Source organism: Durio zibethinus, chromosome 26 (assembly GCF_047325235.1).
Source record: "Durio zibethinus cultivar Kanyao isolate XHJ-2024 chromosome 26, ASM4732523v1, whole genome shotgun sequence".
Lineage (NCBI taxonomy): Eukaryota > Viridiplantae > Streptophyta > Magnoliopsida > Malvales > Malvaceae > Durio > Durio zibethinus.
The window spans coordinates 6,008,235-6,034,649 of record NC_143187.1 but is presented as its reverse complement, the minus strand read 5'-3'; the positions used below and the strand labels follow the sequence as shown (position 1 = coordinate 6,034,649).

Sequence of the window (26,415 nt, the reverse complement as noted above, 5' to 3'; positions counted from 1 at the left end):
TATATAAAAAGTTTTAAGATTATCATATTGGATAATATTTGTTTAAATGATTTGAAATTCATCAAATTAATTATCACTATTACATTTAATATGAAATATTATTATAAATTATACTTTAATTAAACATAAAAGTGATTTAAAGGTATTTATTAACAAAATTCATCTAATAAATTTTACTTAATTATATATTTAATATTTCAACTATTTTGATTTTTGATTTTTCATAATTTTGAGTTGGGTTTTAAACTTAAGATTCACAATCAATTACGTTAAATCAAGTTTTATCATTTATGTCTATTCATCATATACTCAATTATTCACTTATCGCCCAAGTAAATTTGATTCAATAATTAGTGCATGCTTTTCATGTTTTAAAAAAATTGAATTCAAATAATCCTAAATCTAAATAAAAAATAAGTATATTAAATTACTTATAATTTCAATTCCACTTTAGAAATATTCTTAAAAATTAATTACATAATTCAACCATAAAAATAACAAAAATGAGACATTGTGAATGAAAGAAAAAAATTTAAATAAATAACTTTTAAATTGATTGTAAAATGAATAACAAAAATTAAATTTTGAATGAGTTACTATTTTAATTCAAAATTTGGTTATTTTTAATCATTTCAAGTTTTCAATAATTACTAGTTTTTTTATTTTTTAAAATTAATTGAAATAAAAGTTATAAGAAAAAAAATTTATAAATAAAATTTGAATAAAATAAACAGATAACAATTTTAAAAAATATTAAGTTGAGAATAATTATCTTCGCATTTTCCTCCAATTTTTTTTTACTAAATAAAAGATACTCCCTTTGTCTCAAAAAATTTTTTTATAAATCTTTCTTTTTTTACATGTCCCAAAATTATGTCCTTTTTTATTTTTTGAACATCTAAAACTCTTTTTTTATTTTAAAATTATTTTTATGAATTTTTTTTTACTTTTTTTACATTAAAAATCATGAAGCATTCATTTTATAAAAAAATTTTAAATTTTAATATTAAATACATTAAAATCAACAAATTTTTTTAAACTCCGTGAAAGTCAATACATGACAAGTATTTTGGGACAGAAGGTATATATATATATATATATATATATATATATATATATATATATTGATGTCAACCAACTTTTATATTTAAAAATAATGTCATAACAACGCAAATAATATTTAATTGTATATTATCTTCTTGAATGAGTATAAACTATAATATCTGTTTTAAATGAAATGTTTGAGTTATTTCCCTCAATCCATATAACAACTTATCAACAAATAAATGATTATAAATTTTTTTATTTAGATTAAAATTTTTGCAATACGAATTTTAAAATCTTTAAAAGAATATATATTTTTTAATCTTTGCATGACTTAGGCATAAAATTTTTTTTCTAGAATTATCATTAATATCTCTACAACTATTGCACTTAAATTTTTGTTTTGTTTTTTTCTTGTTCTATTTCAAAATTTATTACCGATGTCATAAAAGTGTAGCTAAAAATAATATGGATTAATCAATTTAAACTTGAAACAATTCAAAACCCAAATTGAATGTACATAAAATTTTTACTCATTTTAAATTTTAATATAATTAAAAAAATATAACACACATAATTATAAAACTGAACAAATTAAAATTATATATTTAAAGATAGAAATATAGGGGGAAATTTATTACTTTCATTGTTGGCACAATGCTTCAAAATTTTTAATATTTCATATGCAATTGTACTTTGCCAACAAGTGTGAAAATATATACACTAATCATTCAATCAAATCGCTAATAAAACTTACCTTAATATGAGCTTTTTTACTATGAACTAAAAATTTTGAAGAATTTCTTAGAAATATTAACTTAATGTATATTTATTTAATTTAGTTTTGATTCTAGCATTAGTGTAAAAAGTTGTGATTTTAACTTATTATTACATATTAAACTACAAATAACAAATGAGGAGCATTTACTCTTTTTTTTCAAGTTATCTATATATCATTTAGTATACACTTTGGTTACTTTCTTTTTGGATATATACAAATTAATGATAATATAGTAGTAGATAATTGATAACTTAGTAATTAATTAAAGAAAACTAAAAGTAATCAATATAACTTAATAATAATTATTGATAACTTAATAGTTAATAAGTAATAATTTAATAATAAATCATAAATAACTCAGTAATAAATTAGCAATAACATAATAATAAATGTATAATAATTTAGTAGTAAATCAATTATAATATAATTGTAAATACATAACAATAGAGTAATAAATAAAAAATAATTTAATGAAAATAAGTGATAACCTAATAGTTAATTATTGATAACTTAATAATAACATAATAATAAATGTATAATAATTTAGTAGTAAACCAATTATAATATAATTGTAAATACATAACAATAAAGTAATAAATAAAAAAGAATTTAATGAAAATAAGTGATAACTTAATAGTTAATTATTGATAACTTAATAATAAATTAATGACAAGTTAATAGTAAATTAGTGATAACTTAATAGTAAATTAGTTTTAGTTGAATAGTAATTAATTAATAGTAGTAAATCATAAATAACTTTTTTTATACTATAAATAATAACTTAATAGTAAATAATTGATAATTTAATAGTTAATTATTGAAGACTTATAAGTAAATTAATATAAATTAATAGTAAATTATTGATAACTTAAATGCTAATCAGTGATAACTTAATAATAAATTATAGATAATTTAATATAAATTAGTTATAACTTAGTAAGGAATCATGAATAATTTAGTAGTAAATCAATGATAATTTTGTAGTAAATAATCAAATATTAAATTGTAAATCAATTATAACGCAATAGTAAATCATTGATAATTTAAAAGTAAATTATTGATAACTTAATAGTAAATCACTAATAATGTAGTAGTAAATTACTAATAACTTAATTATAAATTAATAATATATAATTTAACAGTAAATTAATTAATTATTGATAATTTTGTAATAAATTATTCATAAATTAGTAGTAAATAAGTTATAACTTTATAATAAATTATCAATAACTTAGTAATAAATTAATAACAATTTAATGGCATGTCATTCATAAATTAGAGTAGTGATAATTTAGTATTAAATCATTGATAGCTTAATAGTAAATTAGTACTAACATAATAGTAAATTAATGATAATTTAATTATTAATTATTGATAAACTTTTTTATACTTGAAATTGTTAAGAATTGAACTATGGTTAGTAGCAGAAATGAAACAAAAACTCTCATCTCGGGGCCTAAGATAAATTTACCATGAACCTATTTAATAAAAATATTTTTAAAAAATTAAATTTGAATAAAATAATAATGTTATTATATAAAAAATTTATCTTATATATTGTTAGCGACTTTTTAAACTCCATATTTTATAATTGTAAATATATAACAAAATATTAGTAAATCAAGGATATGTTAGCAAAAAATAAGTTATAACATAGCAATTAATCATATATAGTTTAGTAATAAATCCATGGTAATTTAATAGTACATTATTTTCACTTTAATCATAATTAATTGATAAATTTAGTAATAAATCAATGATAATTTAATAGTTAATCATTAGAAACTTAAAAGTATATCAATCTAATTTAGTAGTAAATCATCAATAATTTAATATATATATTATAATCGATAACTTATTAGTTAATCATTGTAATTTTATAGTAAATTATGAATAATTTTATATAAATCAGTAATAATTTAATGGTGAATCATAGATAATTTAATAATAAATATGTAATAATTTTATAGTAAATAATTAAAAATTAGGTAATAAATTAATATTAACATAGTAGTAAAAGTATAAGAATATAATAATAAATTACTAGTAATTTAATAGTAAATTACTAATAACATAGTTATAAAATAGTGATAATTTAGTAATAAATTAGTTAATAATTGATAACTTTGTAATAAATAATCGATAGATTAGTAGTAAATTAGTTATAATTTTATAATTAATTATTAGAAACTTAATAGTAAATTATTAATAATTTAGTGATAAATCATTCATAACTTAATTGTAATTTATTTATAAATTAGTTTTTAAATTAATAATAATTTGGTAGCAAATCACTAATAACATAGTAGTAAGTTGATGATAATTTAATTATTAATTTTTGATAAATTTTTATTTTTGAAGTTATTAGGAATTGAACCTTTGTTACTAGCAAAAATGAAACTAAAACTTTCATTTAAAAAAATTAGGATAAATTATCATGAACTTATTTAATAAAAAACTTTAGTAAAAATATCTAACTTTAAATTAAACAATAATGTTATTAAATAAAAAAATTATCTTATATTAGAATGGGACCCATACTTTGTTGTAGAAATCTATTGTTTAATATAGCATAATATAAATTTTATCAATGATTACAAAAATTATCTCATAAAAGGTTACCAAAATTACATAAAGAGGTTATCAAAATTTTATAAAAAATTATTAAAATTATATTATAAGTTATCAAACTAATATAAAGGTTATCAAAATTATATAGAAGGTTATCCAAATTTTATAAGATTATCTAAACTTTCATAAGATATTATCAAAATATATCAAAAGTTATTAAAATCAAAATTAAATTATTTGTATTTATTATTATTATCATAGTTTCTAAAAAATTATTTATTAAATTAAATTTTTATATATAAAAATTACACGTACTTCAAGCAAGCGTAAAATACTAGTATATATACATATATATGTATGTATCCCCTTTCTCATAGGCCTATGTTTAACAAGTACTCAAGATTGTTGGTCACTGGACTTCTACAAAATTTGTTTGTAAGCAGGCTGATCATCTGGCATGTGCGCAGCACCAAGCGTATTAAGGATCATCAGCTCATCTTCGTTATACAAAATTCAAAACCAGTAATCCATGCTAATTTCAAGTATGTTTTGCTCTATTTTGCTTCTCCTTTTGATTTCTTTTTTTCTTGTATTAAACCTTCCTATAAAAGTTTTTTTTTTGTATCAATTAAAATTGTGAGGTAATTAATTACGCAATTATCTTTTTAACATGGGTAATTAATCATACTTTGAAAGCATGATTTTTCACATTTTGCACGGACTCTTTTCATCTTTCTTCCCTTGCCTTGAATACTTGTATCCCGAATTTTTCAGTTGCGAGTGGCCTGATCTTTGCGGAGGTCAGTGGGTGGGCTACGAACAGTAGTGGGCTATCAAGCTCTAGCAAGGAATTGTGGAACAAAATTGAGCTATGTTCACTCATAGGACTTAGCCTTTTTTTCCACATTATTCTCATTGGATTTGGATATGGAAGCAACAGAAAAGGTAACCGTTGGGTTATATTCCTGGCTTGGGTTGTATACCACCTGGGAGATTGGGTGTCAACTGCTTCACTTACTACCCTCCTAAAGCGCCAAGCAGAGAAGTTCAATGCTATTGAAGTGCTATGGGCTCCTTTCCTTCTCTTGCATCTTGGGAATGCCGAAACCATGGCTGCTAATTACTTGGAAGAAAGTGCATTGTGGTTAAGATACTTGGTTGGCCTACTCATCCAAATTGGAATGGCCTTTTATATCTACTTGAGGTTCCAAATTAAACATCCTGGGTTCAATTTTCCAGCCATTTTGATATTCATAGCTGGGATTATCAAGTGTGGGGAGCGGATTTGGATTCTCCGTTTCTCAGGCTTTGAGAATTACAAAAAAAAAGTGTTGAGAGCTCCTAGCCCTGAAACTCCAGACAGCTCCGAGGGCAAATTCGGTTTTCCAAAGCATGAGCTACTGGCGTCTTACTTGAGAGGGAAAGGTGTAAGTCAAGAAGCTGAATATCTCCATCAAGCATATCTTTCTTTCAAGATGTTCGTGCCACTGTTTTCAGGCCTGAAGCTCCAGGTCTACAAGAACTTAAAAGACATCTTCGATTTAGAGAAATCTATGAATGCTGAAGAGGCCTTCAAGTTGGTAGACATTGAACTAGAATTCTTATACGATTCGCTTTACACCAAGACCATTATCCTTAACTCTGTCGGGGTTCTCATCCTCCTTTCCATCAGCTTACTGTCATGTATTTCAGGATTCATTGCCTTCTCAGTTATCATTAGCAAGCGTGCCTACCCACATGTCGACATTGCCATAACTTACTTGTTGCTGGTTGGAGCTATTTTTGCAGACACCTTTGCACTCGTTACACAGCTATTCTCCAAGTGGACATTGCGCAGGTTGACCAAACCTGACAGCAAGAAGCTATCTAAATGTCTCTATCACGTTATTAATCGTTGGTTCAATTATAGAAAAAAGAAGAAAGGAATCACATGCATGGCACAAAGCAGCATTCTAAAATATTGCCTCAAGTCCAAGGCAGCCACGATTACTGCAGTTGCAAAGAGACTTTGCCTGGGAAACTCATTTTTGGAGAATTCCCTGCATCAATTATATCAGAAGCTGCAGCCTCCTGCTTGGATGGACATAGACCTTGAACTGAAGAATTTCATTTACTCATATCTCAAAAAGAAACGTGAGAAATATGAAGAAAATGAATTCAAGTTTCTCTCACGTTTACTTAAAAAGGGAGCTCATGAGTTGCTGAACGGAAAAGAACTCCACGAGGAAGTGAGTTGGAGCTTTAAGGATCAAGAGTTTACCCACAGTCTTCTTGTTTGGCATATTGCTACGGATATTCTTTACTATGATCAACGAAGAAGGTATCCAAAAGGAAGTTTCAGTACCCATTGCCGAATTAGTAAGCACTTGTCTGATTATATGATGCACCTCCTTGTTAAGGTCCCATTTATGCTTCGAAAAGGAATTGGTGAGTTGAGATACAGAGACACTTGTAGGGAAGCAGTCGAATTTTTCAACCAGGAAATGAAAGGCCGTGGCGTTAGATTAGCGGCCACGACACTGCTAGCTATTGATGCTGAATGTAGAAGTTTCCTTTATCAGATGAAAGGGGAGGGGAAGTCAGTATTCTTCGAAGGGAGTGCGCTTGCCATCCAGTTGCGATCGTTGTCACGGGACAGGGGCAAAAAATTGCGGATGGATGAGGAAGAGGTGTGGGAAATAATCAGTTGTGTGTGGATGGAGATGCTGGTCTCTGCTGCAAATCATTGCGATTGGAAAGATCACATAATACAGCTGAGGGATGGTAAAGAGCTGCTCACTCACGTAGCCCTTCTCATGGCACATCTTGGTTTAAGCAAGCACATTCGGATGACGGATCTTCCACCCCAGCTTGCTGCAGAGGAAGAAAACTATAATCCCCCTTGGAAATGGGGTAAACTTAATCGTTTGGCTTATTACTTGGCCTAAGATATCTGGCTTCTATGCAATTAAACTTCTTGAAAATTGTCTGATGTATTACAGTATAACATTTTTTAGCCTCCTTTTGAATCATATATCAGCCGGCTGTGGAAAAAGAAAACCAGTGAGTATCACACAAGGACTAGGATGGCATCGTATGATATAGGTTTCAGGCATGCTCGTGTAAGTAACATTATAATAAAAATGTTCCTATGATTTGCAACAGTGTAGATATACAATAACAGTAATATTCATATCCCATTGTTTTTTTGGTCTTCAAGACTTCAACTACTTTTAATAGTATCTCTAGAAACAAGCAAAGAGTTCATAACAACAATCGACACACTCAAAACAAGCAATAGCAGTGCAGAGTTGTAAGAAAACGATTTGTCATATCATATAGATCCATGAACCTATCGTTAGATATAAACTTAAAGAGTTACTCTCAATTTTTTTTGTTGAGATATGATTGGTTACCTAACTGAATTTATCTCATTTAACGAAGAGTCTTAAGTTGATTTAGGTATCTTCAAATAGTATATTCTAATTTCCAAAACTAAATTTTAGATTCATGAATACGATTACACGTGAGAAATGTTATAGCACTCTCATATTGTCCATCTAAAATATGGTATCAATTTGATTTTAAATTATCTAAGCCTTAATCATATTCATGATTTGTCAAAATATTTGATATTGAAATTTTGATCTTAAAATTACTCTAATAGTTTAGTAGCAATTGAAGATAATTCTCTTACTTCAAGAGTATTCATAGAGACTAATATTCCACTTTGAAAAAATTTTGTCGTCGGATTCCTTTAATTTTACTTTTAGAAATAAATATTTATAAATTGGGTTTATAGTAAAAAAATGTTTTCCAATTTGTTGGTAAGATTTTTCATTGAAAGTTATCCTTCAATCTATTAGTAAGATTTTATTCAAAAAATTTATTAAATTCTCTAATAGTTTGCTAAGATTTAACTCAAAATTTAAATCTTTCAATAATTTCGTAAGATGAAAAGTATTTTTTTTGTTTTTTGAAAACTTTTTTTTTAAGAAAATAAAAAACTCAAATAAAATAAATACAAAAATTATAATACAAAAATTATCATGCAATAAAATATAACATATTGTGCAATATAATAATCATGCAAAAATAATATAAGCATGTAAATATATTAATTATCATGCAATTAAATATAATCATGCAATTGTGCAAAATATATTTAATAAATCACTAAACATGCAATTAGTTATATAAAAAAATGCAAAATATATTAAATTCATAAAAATATCATGCAAAAAAAATAATAAAATATTTTTTTCTTTTATCACCATTTTAATTTAATAAGCCATTTAACATAATAAATATTAAAATATAAATGTAAAAAATAATATATGAAAAAAAATCAACAAAGAAAAATAAACAAAAAAAAAAGAAAAGGAAATACCTATGCTGCTGGTCGGATATGTATACGAATGGCAACTTGGTCAATCGAGTTGGGACTGGTCAACCCCTCTATCAAAACATCATTATTTTCTGTAGGCATAAAAGGTAAAAATATGTTTTTTCCTTTAGTTGCCTCAATCCCATTTCTCCCTTTAAGTTGGCTTTTCTCTGCCTTCTCTTTAGATGGCTGATGAACACCAGCTAGCTTTTCTAGATTTTGGCATCGATATATTCAAACGGCAGTCAAAATCTTCAAATGTTTTTAGAAACTTATATGAACCCAGAAAATGGTTGTAGACTCAAGAACTCGATCATCGTGGAAATCTTCCGGCCACCGTGAACTCATCGAAAAATTTAAAAACTTAATAAACAATTCAAGGAAACTAAAAAACTGCCTAAAAAACCCCCAAAATCCTAGAAAATCTCCAAACAAAACTAGATACAAAATTTCACTAGGAGTTCAAATCACCAGCTTGAACCAATTAAAAGGCCAAATTTAAAACCAAAATTGTTCAGACAACCTAAGCTTCCTAGAAAGCTTCTTAATTAAAAAAAAAAATTGCAACTAATTTCATAAAACCTTAAAAATAAAAAGTATAAAAATTTACAATTCCAGAAAACAACCCAAAGTCCAATCTTTCCCCCCTCTTGAATGTTAAAACCCTCAAACCAAATTTAAAAAACACTTAGGACCCTAAAAATCCAACCAATCTCCCTTTTGTCTATTTGTGGTTTCTGTTCATTTATAAGGATTGAATCCCTTTAATTCTGGGAATCAAATTGATTATGATTTGGGATGTGATTTGATTGCATGATTTTATTTGATTTTGCAATGATTGCATGAATTAAGCCCAAAGATTCATCCATAATCAACTTTAAGATCCGATCCCCAGGTTCCCAATTTTTTATTTTCTTTCTTTTTTTTTAAACAAGTAAAATTAAACAATAAAATTAAATAAAATTAAAAATTTCTTGTTGGGCCCAAAGCTCACCAATCAACCCCAATTTATGGCCAAAAGCCCATTTTCAATTCTAAAAAAAATCTCAAACAAAATGGGATGTCTACAATTGTCTTTATTTGTACAATTTCTATGAAATAGAAATTGCACAAACACAAAGGACATTTGTTTTGTTCGGGTTCAAACAAACTAAAAATTTGAAATCCAAATATTCACAATTTAAAAATTCAAGGATTCACAAAATTTTAAAGGTTCGCAAAGCTCCATAACAAGAATTGAAAGATTCTAAGACTTAAGGATTCGCAAAAGATTCATAATTTGTCAAAAATCAAGATTCGCAAACGTTTGTAAGAATTCCAAGTTTTGCAAAGATTCCAAAAGTTGGTAAATGGTTCAAGGTTCTAAAAAATATCAAGATTCATAAAGGTTTTAAGATTCACAAAGATTTTAAGATTTGTAAAAATTTTAAAATTCACAAAAATTTCAAGATTTGTAAAGGTTTCAAGATTCACAAAGGTTTCAAGTTTCGCATAGGTTCCAAATTCGTGAGGTTTTTAGTTTCACAAAGTTTCAAATATTCATAAGAATTGATATATTAAGAAAACTTTCAGATTCATAAAAATTTTTAGTTTACAAGAACTTCAGGTTCACAAGAATTTTAAACTTGTAAGAACTTCAAAGATTCGCAATAATTTTAGCTTTGTAAGAAATTCAGGTTCGCAAGACTTTAAAGATTCGTAAAAGATTCAACTTTGTCATTGTAAAGATTTGCAAACTATAATGTAAGATTTAAAGATTTACATTCATAGGATTTTTGTTAGTGATTTACATCCAAAATTTAAAGCTTTATATAAAAAAATTCAAGGATTCACATCAAAGATTCTCATTGGAAAAATTTTCATAGTTTCACATCCAAAAGTTAAAGATTTTCCTTTAAAACATGTAGAGATTCACATAAAAAATTTTAAAATTTCACATTCAAAATTTAAAATTTCAAAAATTATCATATGAAATAATTTTGAGTTTTGCATCCAAATTTTCAAAAATTCACATTCGAAAAATTTTAAAGATTCACATCCAAAATTTTAAAGATTCATATTTGAAAAATTTTAGAGATTCACATTCCAAAAATTGTAAAGATTCATATCCAAAATTTTAAAGATTCACATTCAAAAAATTTTAGCATCCAAAATTTCAAAAGTTTACATTCAAAAAATTGTGAAGATTCACATCCAAAATTTTAAAGATTCATATTCAAAAGATTAGAGATTCACATCCATAGTTTAAAAAGTTTTTTTTTTCAAAAACTTTATAGCTTCACACCTTAAGATTTTCATTCAAAAAAATTTTAGGGTTTCTCATCCAAAGTTTCAAAGATTCTCATTTGCAAAATAAAGGCTCTATAACTTTAAAAGTTTGGAAAGTTTGTCAACAAAAAATCTTATTATGAAAGATCTTACTCATTTGAGGATTCAAAAGTTGAACATTTTCTCCCATCAAAATAAATTTTATATGCAATAAATGTCAATGCAAATGTCTTCTACATGCTACAAATGTAACAATCCAGATTCTCACTAAATAATGCAAATGCATGTCTTAAACAATGATGCAAATGTTTTCTACATTATGTAAATGCATGCCCCAACTATGATACAAATACAATTAAATAATGTAAACACAATGTATGTAATGTAGATGTCACTAATGCCATAAAATTTCAATTGAGGTAACAAGATTCTTAAAACTCTACCATCTCATATATTCCTTCTTAGCTTCTCAACATTAATGATTTTATAACAAATTCCATCAATTAATCCATGTCAATTTCCTTATTTAATCACTACTCACAAGTTATGTTTACTAGTTCATCATTGCATTTATCACTAGGTCACCTTATTTGCCTTTTCCAACTTATCTTCTCAAACTTCTTTCATTTATGTCATCTTGGATTTTTTTCAAAAGAATGATATTTTCATTCACTTATTTATTATCATTCCAATTTATGACACACATGATACATTTTTTCAATTCGTTCAGGGTATGCAAACAAGAAAAATAGGTGTTCATTATCAAAAGAAAGTTTGGCCAATAGCAAATTAAAGGTGAACAAAAGCAAAATATTATGGAAATGGGTTATTAACATCCAAAACAATAATTGTTCAGATAATTATGAACTCTAACTCAGAATTCTTTATCAAAAAAGTATTTTATCAATATTCTCAATCATCCATATTCCTAGGAGATTATGTATGAGAATGAATACAAAGAATGTATGAATAAAATAAAGAGAATTCACCACTTAACAATTGTTATAAAAAAAATCTTTATTGAATTAAAAGTTATCTCTAACTAAATCCACTAGTGCATCCATGAAAAGTTAGAATTCACTGAGAAAATAAATCTCTAATTTGTCGATACTAGTTTTGTACTTCATTAAGAAAATCTATCAATTCTTAGCTACGTGCTCCCACTAGTGTTACCCTTATCTTCCATTATTCAAACTTTTTTATCATGTTTTTGGCTTTGTAAGCAGTCATAGTAATTTGGTCAAGCAGAGACTTCAATTGATTATACTTTCTCACTATGCCTTTTTTAATTACTCACATTCTTCATCTACAATCCTCATTTGTGTTCTAATTTTCACCATCACTTCATTCAACATTTAGATGTGCCTTTGTGTTTTAGAGAGCACCTCATCTTTTTCTTGAAGCTTTGCTTGTAATTGTCTTTTTTTTAAAAAAAGTTGGGCTAGTTCTTTATTGGTGGATGACCATGTTGTGTTAAGGTCAATGAACAAACTCTTCCATTCATCATTTTCTTGTTCGAGTACTTGAACTTTTCCTTTTAGCCTTTTGTTTGCAAGTTTCAACTCTTCAGATTCCTTTTTCAGGCCAATAAAAGACTTTGTTAAGCTTTATATGGATGTAACTAAGATTTTCTTTGTTAAAATTATTTTGTAGCAACTACTCTTTATGACAGAGTGATGATGTGAACACACACATAATTTAAAAAAAAAAGGTTAGTAGGCATACAAGGAACAATATATAATTACAAAAAATCACATAAAAAGTTAGTATGCAAATAATATATACAAAAATAATACATAAATTTACAAGTAAAATAAATATCTCATCATATGCCTTATTTAAGGTCTTCTAATACATTGAAAGGCATGACTCTAACCTAGATTCATACTTTTAGAGTTTAATTACATGCTAGATTCAAAGATTTGACAATCTAAGAGTTTCAAAATTGTCCCTTACATCATTATGCATTATAGACTAGTAAGGCATTTTAATCCTCACTTATTATTAGCTACAAGTGAAAATTGTTCAATTTGAGTAAGAGTTTTTGCTGGCTTATTCGAAAATATGAAATCTCACAAAGGCATTGATACTTTACTCCCTCCTAAGAGATAGAACTCAAGGTATAGAGCTCATGTTATGTATGTGCAAATGAATGACAAATATATAAAATGAATAAATAAATAAAACAAATAAAATACAAACAAAAAAGGAAAAAAAATCTTAAACTTATTAGGTTAGGCTTATATAATAAGAAGTCATTTACTGCCCTTACTCTCAATGTCTTCAATAAAGTTGTCAAACTATCATAATGTATAAATTCATTAACCTACCGCTAGACATAGACTTAAAGAGCTATCACCAATATTTTTTGTTGAGGTGTGGTTGGTCACCTAATTGAAACTATCTCATTTAAAGAGAAGTCTCAAGTTGACTTAGGTATCTTTAAATAGTATATTTTAGTCAATGAAATCAAATATTAGGTTCGAAAGTGCGATTATGCGTGAAGAAGATTACAGCACCCTCATAGCACCTATCTAAAAGATAGTATCGATTGTCATAACGTCTAGATCCGAGAATCTATCGCTAGACATTGACTTAAAGGAGTTGCCATCAATCTTTTTTATTTAGGTGCGATTGGCCACCTAAAGAATCTGTCCTTTCAGAGAACACCTAAGTTCAAAGGTTCCTAAAAGAATAGGTTCAGGTCTTCTAACCAGAACAGGGTTCGAGAGTTCGGTTACGTGTGAGGAAGGTTATAGCACCCTCACAACGTCCATCAAAAGATGGTACCAGCTTAAATTTGTGTTATCCAATGAGCCTTAAAATTTTACCAAGTAATTAATTATTGGAAATCATTCTCAATTGACTCTAATACTTTTAGCAAAAAATTAAAAAAATCTCCTCACCTCAAGAGTAGGCAAGAAAAACTATTATTTCACTTGCAGAAGCTCCGTCGTCGGATTATTTAAAGAAAAAATCAAAATCAAAATCAAAATGAAAAGAAAGAAAAGAATAATTATTTTTGTGCAGGAAAAATTGATACTTTCAACTTTTCCCTAAAAATATTTTTTGGAAATTTATTTTTAAGAAAAATTGATATTTTCAACTTTTCCCCAAAAATATTTTTTGAAAACTTTGATTTTCGAGGAAAATTGATACTTTCAACTTTTCCCCAAAAATGTTTTTTTTTTTTGAAACTTTGATTTTTAAGGAAAATTGATACTTTCAACTTTTTCTCAAAACCCTTTTTTTGAAAATTTATTTTTAAGAAAAATTGATACTTTCAACTTTTCTCTAAAAATATTTTTTAGAAATTTTGATTTTCAAAGAAAATTGATACTTTCAACTTTTTTCCAAAATGTTTTTTTTTTGAAACTTTGATTTTTAAGGAAAATTGATACTTTCAACTTTTTCTTAAAAACTTTTTTTTTTGAAAATTTATTTTTAAGGAAAATTGATACTTTCAACTTTTCCCTAAAAATATTTTTTGAAAATTTTGATTTTTAAGGAAAATTGATACTTTCAACTTTTTCTCAAAAACCCTTTTTTTAAAATTTTATTTTTAAGAAAAATTGATACTTTCAACTTTTTCCTAAAAATATTTTTTGGAAATTTTGATTTTCAAGGAAAATTGATATTTTCAACTTTCCCAAAAAATATTGTTTTTTGATTTTTATTTAAAGAAAATAAAATAAAGGTGAAAAGAATACTAAATAAACCTAATCTAATAAATAATAAATAAAATAAAATAAAATAATTCAAAAAAAAACCTGGAGCGGCTCGGAGTACGGCTCGGCTCGGTTCAAGGAAGAGAAAACGGCTCGAAGAAGCGGCTTGGAACCTCGGCTCGGCTCGACTATTGGCTTAGAGGAGGAAGACACGCGCGGGTCAGGAAGCGGGTCGACGTTCGGGTCGGGTCAGATCTCGACAAAACGCGCGGATCCTCTAGGTCACTTAACACAAAAACGACGTCATTTTGGGAGGGTATATAAGGCTCTTCCCTCTGTTTTTTGGCAGAAAGCTCCTCCCCTCTCTCTCTCTTCTTTTTTTTTTCTCTCGCTTCTCTCTAAACAGCCGAAGAACTCCAGTTGAATGTTCATCGGATTCTGGAAAATTTCATCGAAATCTAGGTTTTTCATCGGAAGTTCACCGGAAGTTGGTCGATTTCTGGGATCCTTCATCGAAAACTGGGCAGCTCGTCGAAAACTTCAAAGTTGGCTGAAATTTTCACCGAAAAATATAAATTTCACCGAAAAATTCAATCGAAATCTGAAAATTTCCAGAAATTCCCAAAAAAAATTCGCCAAAAATCTTCAAAAAAAATTTTTGCTAATTTCCAACACACCTCTAAACCTTTTCTTAGGCTTCTAAAATTTTTTACATGCCCCTTTTCTCTCAAATTAATAGCTTTTGCTTACTGATTTTCTTTTTTCCTGTGTGTTCTGTTTTGTTCCAGGAGGTCTCTTTTATAGGGATTGATCAGGAGTTTCTGATCAATCTCAATTCCTCTTTGGACGGAGATTCAATCTTTGAATCCAATCTGGACTCTTAATTGAATCCCCATTCACGGTAGGATTCTTCAGCCTTCAATCACAACCCAAAAAAAAAGAAAAAAAAAATAATCAGATAAACAAAAAAATCAGATAAAAAAATAGATAATTAAAAATAAAATAAGATAAATCCAAAAAAATATTACAAGATAAAAAATAATAATAATGATAAATAAATTATAATATAATAATAAATATATAACTATATAAATAAAATGCATATAAATATTAACAGAAAAAAAAAACCAATAAAGATATACATATATTAATACATAGTAATAATAAATAAATAATAAAATTCATAAAATACAAAAGGAAAAAAAATAAAATAATACAAAATAAAAACCAAATTGAGCTTACCCATTTGGGCCAGGCCCAATTGATCCGGGCTTGGACCAAATTGGGTGTCTACAGCTGCCTTTCTTTGCACATTTTCTGTGAAACAAAAATTACGCAAAGACATAGACACCCAATCAAGACTCAACTCAACATTTTCATCTTTTGTTTTTTTTTATTTTTTTGTTTTTGTTTTTGACCAAAGCTCCTCTAAACAGAGGCTCAACGACTTTGAGAAACATAAATGGCTCCTCTAATCAGAGGCTTAACAACTTTTAAAAAAATAAATTGCTCCTCTAAACAGAGGCACCACGACTTTAAAAAGTAAATTGCTTCTCTAAACAGAGGCACCACGACTTTGAAAAAGTAAATTGCTTCTTTAAATAGAGGCACCATGACTTTGAAAAGTAAATTGCTCCTCTAAACAGAGGCACCACGACTTTGAAAAGTAAATTGCTCCTCTAAACAGAGGCAACGAAACTTTGGAAAATAAATTGCTCCTTGACAATCATGTCTAAAGAAGTTGAAAATTATGTTTGAAAGAATTCAGGAGATTATGCCCAAAGGTCTTATAAATCAACTCTGATACCAAAAGAATCATATTTCAAGGATTATGAACTTACCTGACAAGTTTCTTCTCAAATTTGTAAAATATCTTCATATCTGTCTTTTTCATGTGGGATGTTGGAACACCCCTGCTTCTATACTTTCCTGAAAGTAGTGTATGCTATGCAAAATGCATATGAATTTCAATGCATGCTATGCAAATGTTGGCCAATTAATTCCTATTCAATGTATGGTACTCAAGTTTCTCAAGCTTTTTTTTTTTTGGGCATCAAGCCTTTTGATTCTTCAGAGATCCAATTACACTGCTCTTCTGAGATCAAACCAGTGTAGCTCTTAATTGTCTATTCCATTTACATTCTTCTTGTAAAAATTCTCTTCCCAGATTCAATGCACTAATCAGGAGCTGAACATCTCGATTCTGCATTTTTCACTTTTGACTTATTCAATGTAATGTAAAAATCTTTCATGTTGTTATTCATTCATCTATCATTATTTCAAACTCAAAAAGTAAGAATGCATTTGTACATTTCTTCAATGGTGGGGTATTAAAAAGAAAAGAATCTGAATGTTGAGAAACAATCATAAGAAAAAGATACAAAGAATGAAATAGAATGTCTCTTATTAGCAAAATGTTGGCAAACTTTGGCCAAGAAAGAATTACAAGGATAGGTGTGGGGACAAAGCCCAAAATGAACAATCAAATAATCATGATAACACATCTCAAAGATTTTCTAAAAACTCAACCCTCTGATGTATTTAACAACTTGAAACTCTTTCGAATTTGTTAGCCTCCATATCAGCGGACTTTTAAATTCAATGTTGTATTCTCCTTATCTAAGCTGCCTTTTCAGGTTTTCGACTTAGACAAACCCCTTATGACTCAAACTGCCCTTTTAGAGTTTTCGCCTTGAGTCCTTCTTTTTCACTTTTTTCTTTTTTTCATTTTTTCATTTTTTCATTTTTTCATTTTTTCCATTTTTTCATTTTTTCATTTTTTTTCATGTTTTCATTTTTTCATTTTTTTAAGCATAGTATTTCTTCACAACATCAGAATTTATAGGATGGGGTAAATCATTTTCATCCATCTCAGTCAGTATCAGCGCTCCACCCGAAAAAACCCGTCTCACCACATACGGTCATTTCCAATTCGGAGTCCATTTTCTTCTACTATCGTGTTAGATTGGGAGAATTCTTTTCAAGACTAACTCTCCTTCTCGAAAGCAACGGGGTCGAATTTTCTTATCATGAGCCCTCATCATTCTTCTTTGATACAGCTGACCATGGCACAGTGCAGTCAATCTCTTTTCTTTTATGAAATTTAACTGCTCATAACGTTCTCGAATCCATTCGACTTCTTCTAACTCAACTTTTTTTAAAACTCTCAAAGAGGAGATCTCTACTTCCACTGGTAGTATAGTTTTCATTCCATAAATCAAAGAAAATGGGGTTACCCCAGTAGAGGTGTGAACTGACGTTCGATATGCATGTAATGCAAATGGTAACTTTTCATGCCAATCTTTGTAAGTCTCAGTCATTTTCTCTAAAATTCTCTTTATGTTCTTATTGGCTGCCTCAACTGTCTCATTCATCTTCGGACGGTATGGTGCCGAGTTATGATGCCTGATCTTGTATTGAGCATATACTTCTTGCATCATCTTACTATTTAGATTCTTGGCATTGTCTAAAATAATTCTTTTCGAAAGTTTATATCTACAGATGATCTCATTTTTTATGAACTTGCAAATCACAGAGCGTGTCACATTTGCATATGATGCTGTCTCTACCCATTTGTGAAGTAATCTATCATCACAAAAATGAATCTGTGCCCGTTAGAAGCTTTCAGGGTGATTGGACCAATGACATCCATGCCCCACATTGAGAATGGCCATGGTGGTGCCATAACATGTAAAGCAGACGACGGAACATGAATCTTATCAGCATATATCTGGCATTTATGGCATTTACAAGCATAATCAATGCAATCATTCTCCATTATCAACTAGTAATATCCTGCTCTCATGATCTACCTTGCCATCATATGTCCACTAGTATGTGCCCCACATATTCTATCATGTACCTCTTCAATGATTTTTTTCGCTTCAGTCTTATTTATGCACCTCAATAGTACTTGATCCCTACATCTTTTGTACAGGACATCCCCATCTAGGAAAAAGCTCATAGCCAATCTTCGGATGACCCTTTTATCATTTTCTGTTGCTTGAACTGGATACTGCTGATCTTTGACATACTGTAAGATGTCATAATACCAGGGCTTTCCATCTTCTTCTCTCTCTACATTAGAACAATAAGCTAGTATATCTTTAACATCTAACTTGATGCACTAAATATCGATATTATCATTAATTCGAATCATCGCATCCAGAATAGCCAATGCGTCAGCAATCAAATTTTTTTCTTGAAGTAAGTGATCAAACTGGATATCTTCAAATTGTTTCGTCAACTCTAGAATATACTTATGATACAGAATGAGTTTTGAATCTCTCGTCTCCCATTCTCCTTTCAACTGATATATGACTAGAGCTGAGTCTCCAAACACTTTCAGCACTTTCACTTTTCTATCTATAGCAGCTTGTAAGCCCATGATACATGCCTCATATTCAACGATATTATTTGTGCAATTGAAATTTAACCTCACTGTTACAGGATAGTATTATTCTTCTAGAGAAATCAGAATTACCTCAATTCTATGCCCCAAGGCATTAGCAGCTCCATCAAAGTACATTCTCTAACATTTTCCTACATGCTCCCTTTCCTTCGATTGAGAAATAGTCATTAAGTCTTCGTTAAAAAATTCTAGCTTCAGTAGCACGATCTGCAAGGAATTCTGCTATAATGCGCCATTTTATTACTTTTTGGCTCACATATATAATATCGTATTTTGAGAGCATTACTTGTCATCTAGTGATTTTTCCAGACAAAGAAGGTTTCTCGAAGATATACTTAATTGGATCCAGTTTTACTATGAGCCATGTAGTATGATAGAGCATATACTGTCTGAGTCTTTTGACAGTCCACGCTAATGCATAACACATTTTCTCCAATAAAAAATACTTGGATTCATATTCTGTAAACTTTTTACTCAGATAGTAAATAGCTCTCTCCTTTCGGCTAGCCTCATCTTGCTGCCCCAGCATACATCCCATTGAACTTTCACATACAGTTACGTATAAGATTAAAAGTTTCCCTGAAACAGGTGGCACCAATACCGGAGGGTTCGATAAATATTGCTTAATTTTATCAAACACCTTTTGACATTCTTCATTCCATTTTTCAGGATTACCTTTATGGAGAAGCTTAATATGGGATCACATTTGTAAGTAAGCTGAGAGATGAACCGAGAAATGTAGTTCAATCTCCCCAGAAAATCTCAAACTTCTTTTAGTGTGTTGGGAGGTGACAGATTTTGAATAGCTCATATCTTATCGGGATCGATTTCAATTTCTTTTTCACTGACCACAAAGCCTAACAACTTCTCTGACTTTACCCTAAAGGTACACTTGGTTAAGTTTAATTTGAGTTAAAATTTTCTCAACCTCTCAAATAACTTTTTGAGGCTAGTGACATGATCTTCATCCTCACAAGACTTTGTAATCATATCATTTACATACACCTCGATCTCTTTGTGCATCATGTCATGGAAGAGTGTTACCATGGCCTTTTGATATGTTGCCCCAGCATTCTTTAACCCAAAAGGCATGACTTTATAGCAGAAGGTTCCCCATATGGTCACAAAAATAATCTTTTCCATATCATTTGCAGCCATTTTTATTTGGTTATACCCCAAGAAACCATCCATAAAAGAGAAAATCGAATGCTTAGCCATGTTATCTACCAGTGTGTCAATATGAGGTAAAGAAAAGTTATCATTTGGGTTAGCTTTATTCAAGTCCCGATAGTCTACACACATTAATACTTTTCTATCTTTCTTAGGAACTGGGACTATATTGGCTACCCATTCTAGATACTTAGCTACTTGCAGAAAACCTACATCAAATTATTTTTTTACCTCTTCTTTAATCTTTAGTAGCATTTCGGGCTTCATCCATCTTAGTTTCTGCTGAACTGGCTTACATTCTGGCTTTAGGGGCAATCTGTGTTCCACTATCTCTGTGCTTAACCCTAGCATATCCTGGTAAGACCAAGCAAATATATCTATAAATTTTTGAAGAAGGTCTACCAATCGTTGCCTATCTCTTAACGAAAGTAAAGTACCATTCTGACCTCTTTCTTATTTTCTTCATCTCTCAGATTCACTAAGTCCACTACCTCCTGATGAGGCTCAATTGACTTATTCTTTTATTCAATCATCCTCATTAGGTTCGGAGGTACAACATATTCTTCAAAATTTTCTTCATTGTCAAGCTCATCAGTGTTAATTAAATTCTTAAAGCTAACATCTTGATTGTTATCATGATTATCTTCATGTTCATTTAAAGACCTGAAAATTAAATGAAATGGGATATGTTGGCAAGATGTGCTTGAAAAGATGGAAATAATAAAGACACAAAAAAAATGAATGAAAATGCATCCTTCATATTTTTTATTAGAAATAATAAAAGACAAATGGCCCAAACAAAAAAAAAATCACCCCATAGCCTTGGGCACTAGCTATTGAGATGTTACAATTACATTGTATCAAAATCAAAAGTCAAAGGCATCTTGATGGCACTCCAATTATTGAGCTCAAAATCTGGTGGACAAAGGCGAACCCACTCCTCTCTATTAAGCTCTACTTCATCTTCAACAGCATTAATAGCTAACTGGGTAAAAGCATCTTTCATACTTTTTCTTGCATCTGGGTACATGAATCTTCCAGGTCTGAAGGTTTCATACAAGTGTGGGATAAACGTCAGTCTTGCTATCTTCCTTGATGGCCTTCTTTTGACTTCTCACTCTGCCATCTCATAACCTAGGCCTACCCTGTCACTATTGTCTATTATTGTCAGAGGTCTTTAATTCCCTGTAAGTTTTTACTCAGCCCCAGTCCTGGATACCAGCCCTTGTTGATGACTTGGCTCACCACTATTTTTGAAAATGGTTTATTTTGAAATCCTTCTCTTACAAAATTGACCAATTTAAAAGATCGATAGGAGCATTCCAATGCTTCTTTAGTAACCTTTACATATGGAGTGTTCAATAGTTGGGTCACTAACATGTCTTCTTCTCTGACTACCACTACTAATTGACCTTTCACATTGAACTTGATCTTCTGATGCAAAGTAGAGGGCACAGCTCCTGCCATATGAATCCATGGTCTTCCTAACGGACAGCTGTAGGATGAAAAGGTATCCATCACTTGAAATTTTATATTAAAGGTGCATGGCCCAATTTGTAAAGGTATCTCAATATCCCTCAAGACTTCTCTTCTGGTCCCATCAAAGGCTCTCACAATCATTTGGCTGTCTTTCATATGTGAGTAATCAATGGGTAGCCTTGTCAAAGTTGACATAGGCATGATATTGATAGCAGAGCCATTATCGATAAAGACTTTGGCTATAATATGGCTCTTGCACTTGACTGTGATATGCAGAGCCTTGGCATTTCTTTTTTCTTCCAAAAAAATCTCATCATCGCTGAATGAAATATGATCTGGCATGACTAGGTTTCCAGCCAGATGGTTCACATATTCAACAGATACGTTATGTGTCACGTATGCCTGATTCAACACTTTCAGCAGAGCATTTCGGTGTGGCTCTGAGTTCAACAGTAATGATAATAATGAGATTTGAGCTGGCATTTTATTCAACTGTTCCATAACAGAATACTCACTATGTTTTACCAGCTTCAAAAATTCACAAACCTCTCTTTCTGATACTGGCTTCGACTGATCTTCTTCAGGTTCTAGCTCAAGATTATTCTATCTTTCTCTTTCTTTAACTTTCTCCCTTCTAGCCTTCTCTAACATTTCTGGAGTGTAACATCTCCCACTTCGAGTAATGCCTCATACACCAGTTATATTGGAAGCATCAACTTTGAAGACCTCTTCTTTTTGCCCCTGAACTACAGTGTCACAGCTATATCTTCAGGGTACAGCTTTATCATCTTTGTATGGAAAAAACGTCGAGACTTTAAAAGTTACTGGCCTGGGGAAGAGTTTATCTATGACTGACTTTGGTTTGTTCCCACACTGAATTGTCACTGGTTTTGAAAACAACTTTACAGGCCTATCAGTCATGTACACTTTAGCATTCTTCAAGTCTTCTCTTTCTTCATAAATCTCAATTTGATGTGAATCCAAGAGTTTTTGCACCTCTTAGTGAAACTACTCACAGGTCTCAATGGAATGACCCATTACCCCACTATGATACTTACAACTGGTGCCAGCTATATATGCTCCATAATAGCTGTGTGGACTTACCAGTTGTATCATGTCTGTTCTTCATAAAATATCAAACAGTTGGTCGAGAGGTGTCTTAATATCTGCCACTTTCTTCTTCACATGGCGCTTCTATTCTTCACTTATAGCATTCACATTATGATTCGACAAAAGATTGCCACTAACATTCGGTGCAGTCATCTCTCTAGTATTAAAGCAAATCATCCCATCCTTGATCAACCGTTGCACTTTGTGTTTCAGGATAGTGTAATTTTCGGTAGAGTGACCAGCAATCCCATAATGGTAGTCACAATGGGCGGTGGGATCATACAACTTGGGGTAAGGTGGCTTGAGGGGTTCCAATTTACTTGGAGCAATCAAATGATTGTTGTAGAGCTCCTTATATAATTTCAAATAGGTCATTGGAATTAGGTCAAAAATAGGTTTCTCACGAGTGGTTCGTTGCTCCCGCGAGCCACCAATAGGGTTAGTTGGGTGATTTTGGGGTCTTAGGGTAGGTTGAATGTTAGGACTGTACATGGTATTTTGGGGTCTATGAGGGGTTTGATATGTTTGAGGATATGGTGATTGTGTAAATGGTTGGTATGGGTGAAAGAAAGTGTTATTTACAGCGGGGTGATATGACAGATATTCTGGTGGTGGGTAGGGTGAATAACCTCTAAGTTACTGTCCATCAAAGCTCACAGCCTGAGCTTCAGTTTCTTTTTTCTTCGGGACTCTTTTGCTAGATGCTTCATTTTCTTCTAGCTTATCATTCTTGATGGCACTCTCAATGATTTCTCCCGAGATTACTATATCAGTAAAATTTTTTGTTGTATTTTCTATCATATTTTTGTTATAGAGAGGTTTTAAAGTGCTAACAAACAGCACTGCAGTTTCTTTCTCGGTCAAAAGAGGTTGTACCTGAGAAGCAACATCCCTCCACCTCTGGGCATACTCTTTAAAAGATTCATTTACCTTTTTCTCCAGATTCTGTAAAGACAAACGATCAGGGGCCAAATCGATGATATGTCGATATTGACTAATAAAGTCATGTGCCATATCGCTCCAAGAACGAATGCGAGTTCTATCCAGCTGAACATACCATCTGGCCGTAGAGCCAGTAAGACTGTCTTAGAAAACATGCATCAAGAATTTTTCATCATACGCATGAGCTGCCATCTTCTTACAATACATGGTGATGTGGGTTTTGGGGCATTTTGTACCATCATATTTTTTAAATTTTGGTACTTTAAACTTATAGGAAATAATCACATCAGGAACTAGGCAGAGCCCAGCAGCATCAACTGACCCATAAAAGCTAAATCTTTCCACAGCCTGCAGCCTTTGCTCTAGCATGCTAATTTTAGAGTTTTCCTAAACTTTCACTCTTATCTTTTCTTTTTCCTTCTCCTTTAAATCATCTAAATCAGGAATTGGTTCTGTTGTCTTTTCAGTGAAGACAGGATTTACATAGCTATTATACTACCCTGGGTTAGAAGCTGATGGCATTCCAGAATATGTTGGATATGTGAAGTGTTGTAGCGGGACTTCTTGAGCAGACTGGGCTTGAGGTGGGCCAAAACCTGGAGGGTACAATAGGTCGGCCACTTCTTGTAATGGGGGAACTTGCTGGCTTGTATTTTCTTCAACTCCTTTTCCTTTATTCATGTTATTAAGAGCCTCCAGAATCTTGCTTAGTTCACTTTCAATCTTTTTTCTATCTTTTCAAATCTATAGGAATTTTTTTACTCCATTTGCCTTGTTCTGGACCTTGTGTTGTATCGATGGGTAGGGTTTTCGCTAGATGGAGCTATCTTGGAACCTTGAGTACCATATCTTAAAATTAGTAAATTACATGATCATCACATGGTTACTTTGTTAAGTATAATGAATGAGAATGCAATGAATGAAAAAGAACATTTGCTTTAAAATGGTATTCAACTAAAAAATTTCATTTATTCCAAAAACTTTGATCTACATTGAGTTTATCATCCTAGAATTATAGCCATAAAATTGTTTGATCTGTTCATACTGGGCCTTGGCTTCTTCTATGAAGTTCAACAGATGCTGTCCATGTTTTCCTACTGGGGTCACTATTTGTCTCACTGCCTCTGCCTCTTCCACCACCTCTCTTGCCTTACATACCCCTTTATGGATTTGGGTTGTTAAGTGCTCAATGTATTTCTGCCTTCCTAAGTTCTCTCTTTTACCACACCAGACTTGGTATGATAATTCTCTATGTTCTCTAACCAATGCAACGATGTGGTCTCCTTGTTCATCCAACTTTTTACTTAACCTGCTCAAATAACTGTTCTTCTTCCAATTCGACGTACTCTTGCTTCAATCTTGTATTTTTCTCAGTCAGTTCGATAATAGTTATCTCTTTGGCTCTTTCTCTCACACATAGCCTCTTATGCTCCTGGTGTAACTTTGCTAGATTTTCAGTAGCTGTATCACATTTTCTAGCAATATTGTGAACTTTAACTTCATAACTTTCAGCTCTACCTTTCCACTGGCTTTTTTTTCTTGAAGTTTCTGAATCTCTTTCTTTAACTTGATCTTCTCAAACTCAAATTCTTTTGTTGCCAGCTCTAACTCTGATGGTGTCTCTTCAAGTTTTTTTTTTGTTGGTGGTTGAGAGATTTCATAAGTGAATACCATTTCTTGTCTTCTCTTTGTTCTCCAAACCAAGTAACCTAGGGTGACTTTTTCAGTGAATGATCCAGGACTCACTCTTTAGGGATTTTTCCATGTTTTAATTATCTCATTCATCCTTTGAAATGCTTTAGGCTCACTGTAAGAGAAATCTAACTGATGAAGCTCATAAGTCATAAGAATAAACTGTTCTCCCCCCAATTGCCTTCTCACTAGGAGTGGTGCATAATTCGTCACTCCTCATAAACCCAAAAGTAGAACCACTGTATTATCCCCACATTGGTATAACATAGGCTCATGATTCATCCATGGGGCCAACCATCTCACCCTGGCGCTTTTCAACTTTTGTAAGAAAGTTATCCATTCTTATTTAGACTTTCGCTTTGACCACCCACTTTCACAGAATTTCTTGATCGAAAAATGATTACGAATATAAAGCTTCGAGAAAGCACCATTTTTTTTGTTCAAAATGACTTTTCATCCACAAGTACAATAACTGTATGCATCCTATGAAACGTCCTCCATTCTGACGACAATAACTTAAAGATCTGATAGTCTCTTCTAATATTACCATTGAATGATTACAGCCATTGATCACATTTTCGAAGAAATCAATCATCGTTATCTCAATATGTCCCAAAACCTTTGAAAAGATCACTAGTCCGTATATAGCCAAGGCAAATATGTCTAACCCCCATTCTTCATTGGCATGTTGCATCAAAAAACCATGAAAGAACTTCCAAGGTAGGCAAACCTGTTCTTGTTTCTTCTTCGTATGAGAATCCATAACTTCTTTGTCTATCCCCATGAGTTAAGCCAGACTTTTACGAAATTCTGACTTATGCTTTTTGACATATATCTTGTCAGGAGTCTTGAGATGCAAACCCAATAAGACCGAATATTCTTCGATGGTGAGAGTCATATCAGCTTCATTAAA

The 26,415-nt window shown here is 30.6% G+C and overlaps 1 protein-coding gene across 1 annotated transcript; it reads left to right on the top strand.

Annotated features, from left to right (window-relative positions):
* Positions 1 to 5,458: 5,458 nt before the first annotated feature.
* Positions 5,459 to 7,519, top strand: LOC149511272 (uncharacterized). Its single transcript, XM_089755709.1, has one exon. The coding sequence runs from the start codon at positions 5,506 to 5,508 to the stop codon at positions 7,321 to 7,323; it is 1,818 nt and encodes a 605-aa protein (XP_089611835.1). The 5' UTR covers positions 5,459 to 5,505; the 3' UTR covers positions 7,324 to 7,519.
* Positions 7,520 to 26,415: the final 18,896 nt, after the last annotated feature.

What these genes read in the sequence shown, in the direction of transcription:
- LOC149511272 (XM_089755709.1), top strand. Translation starts at nt 5,506, where the DNA reads ATGGCTGCTAATTACTTGGAAGAAAGTGCATTGTGGTTAAGATACTTG.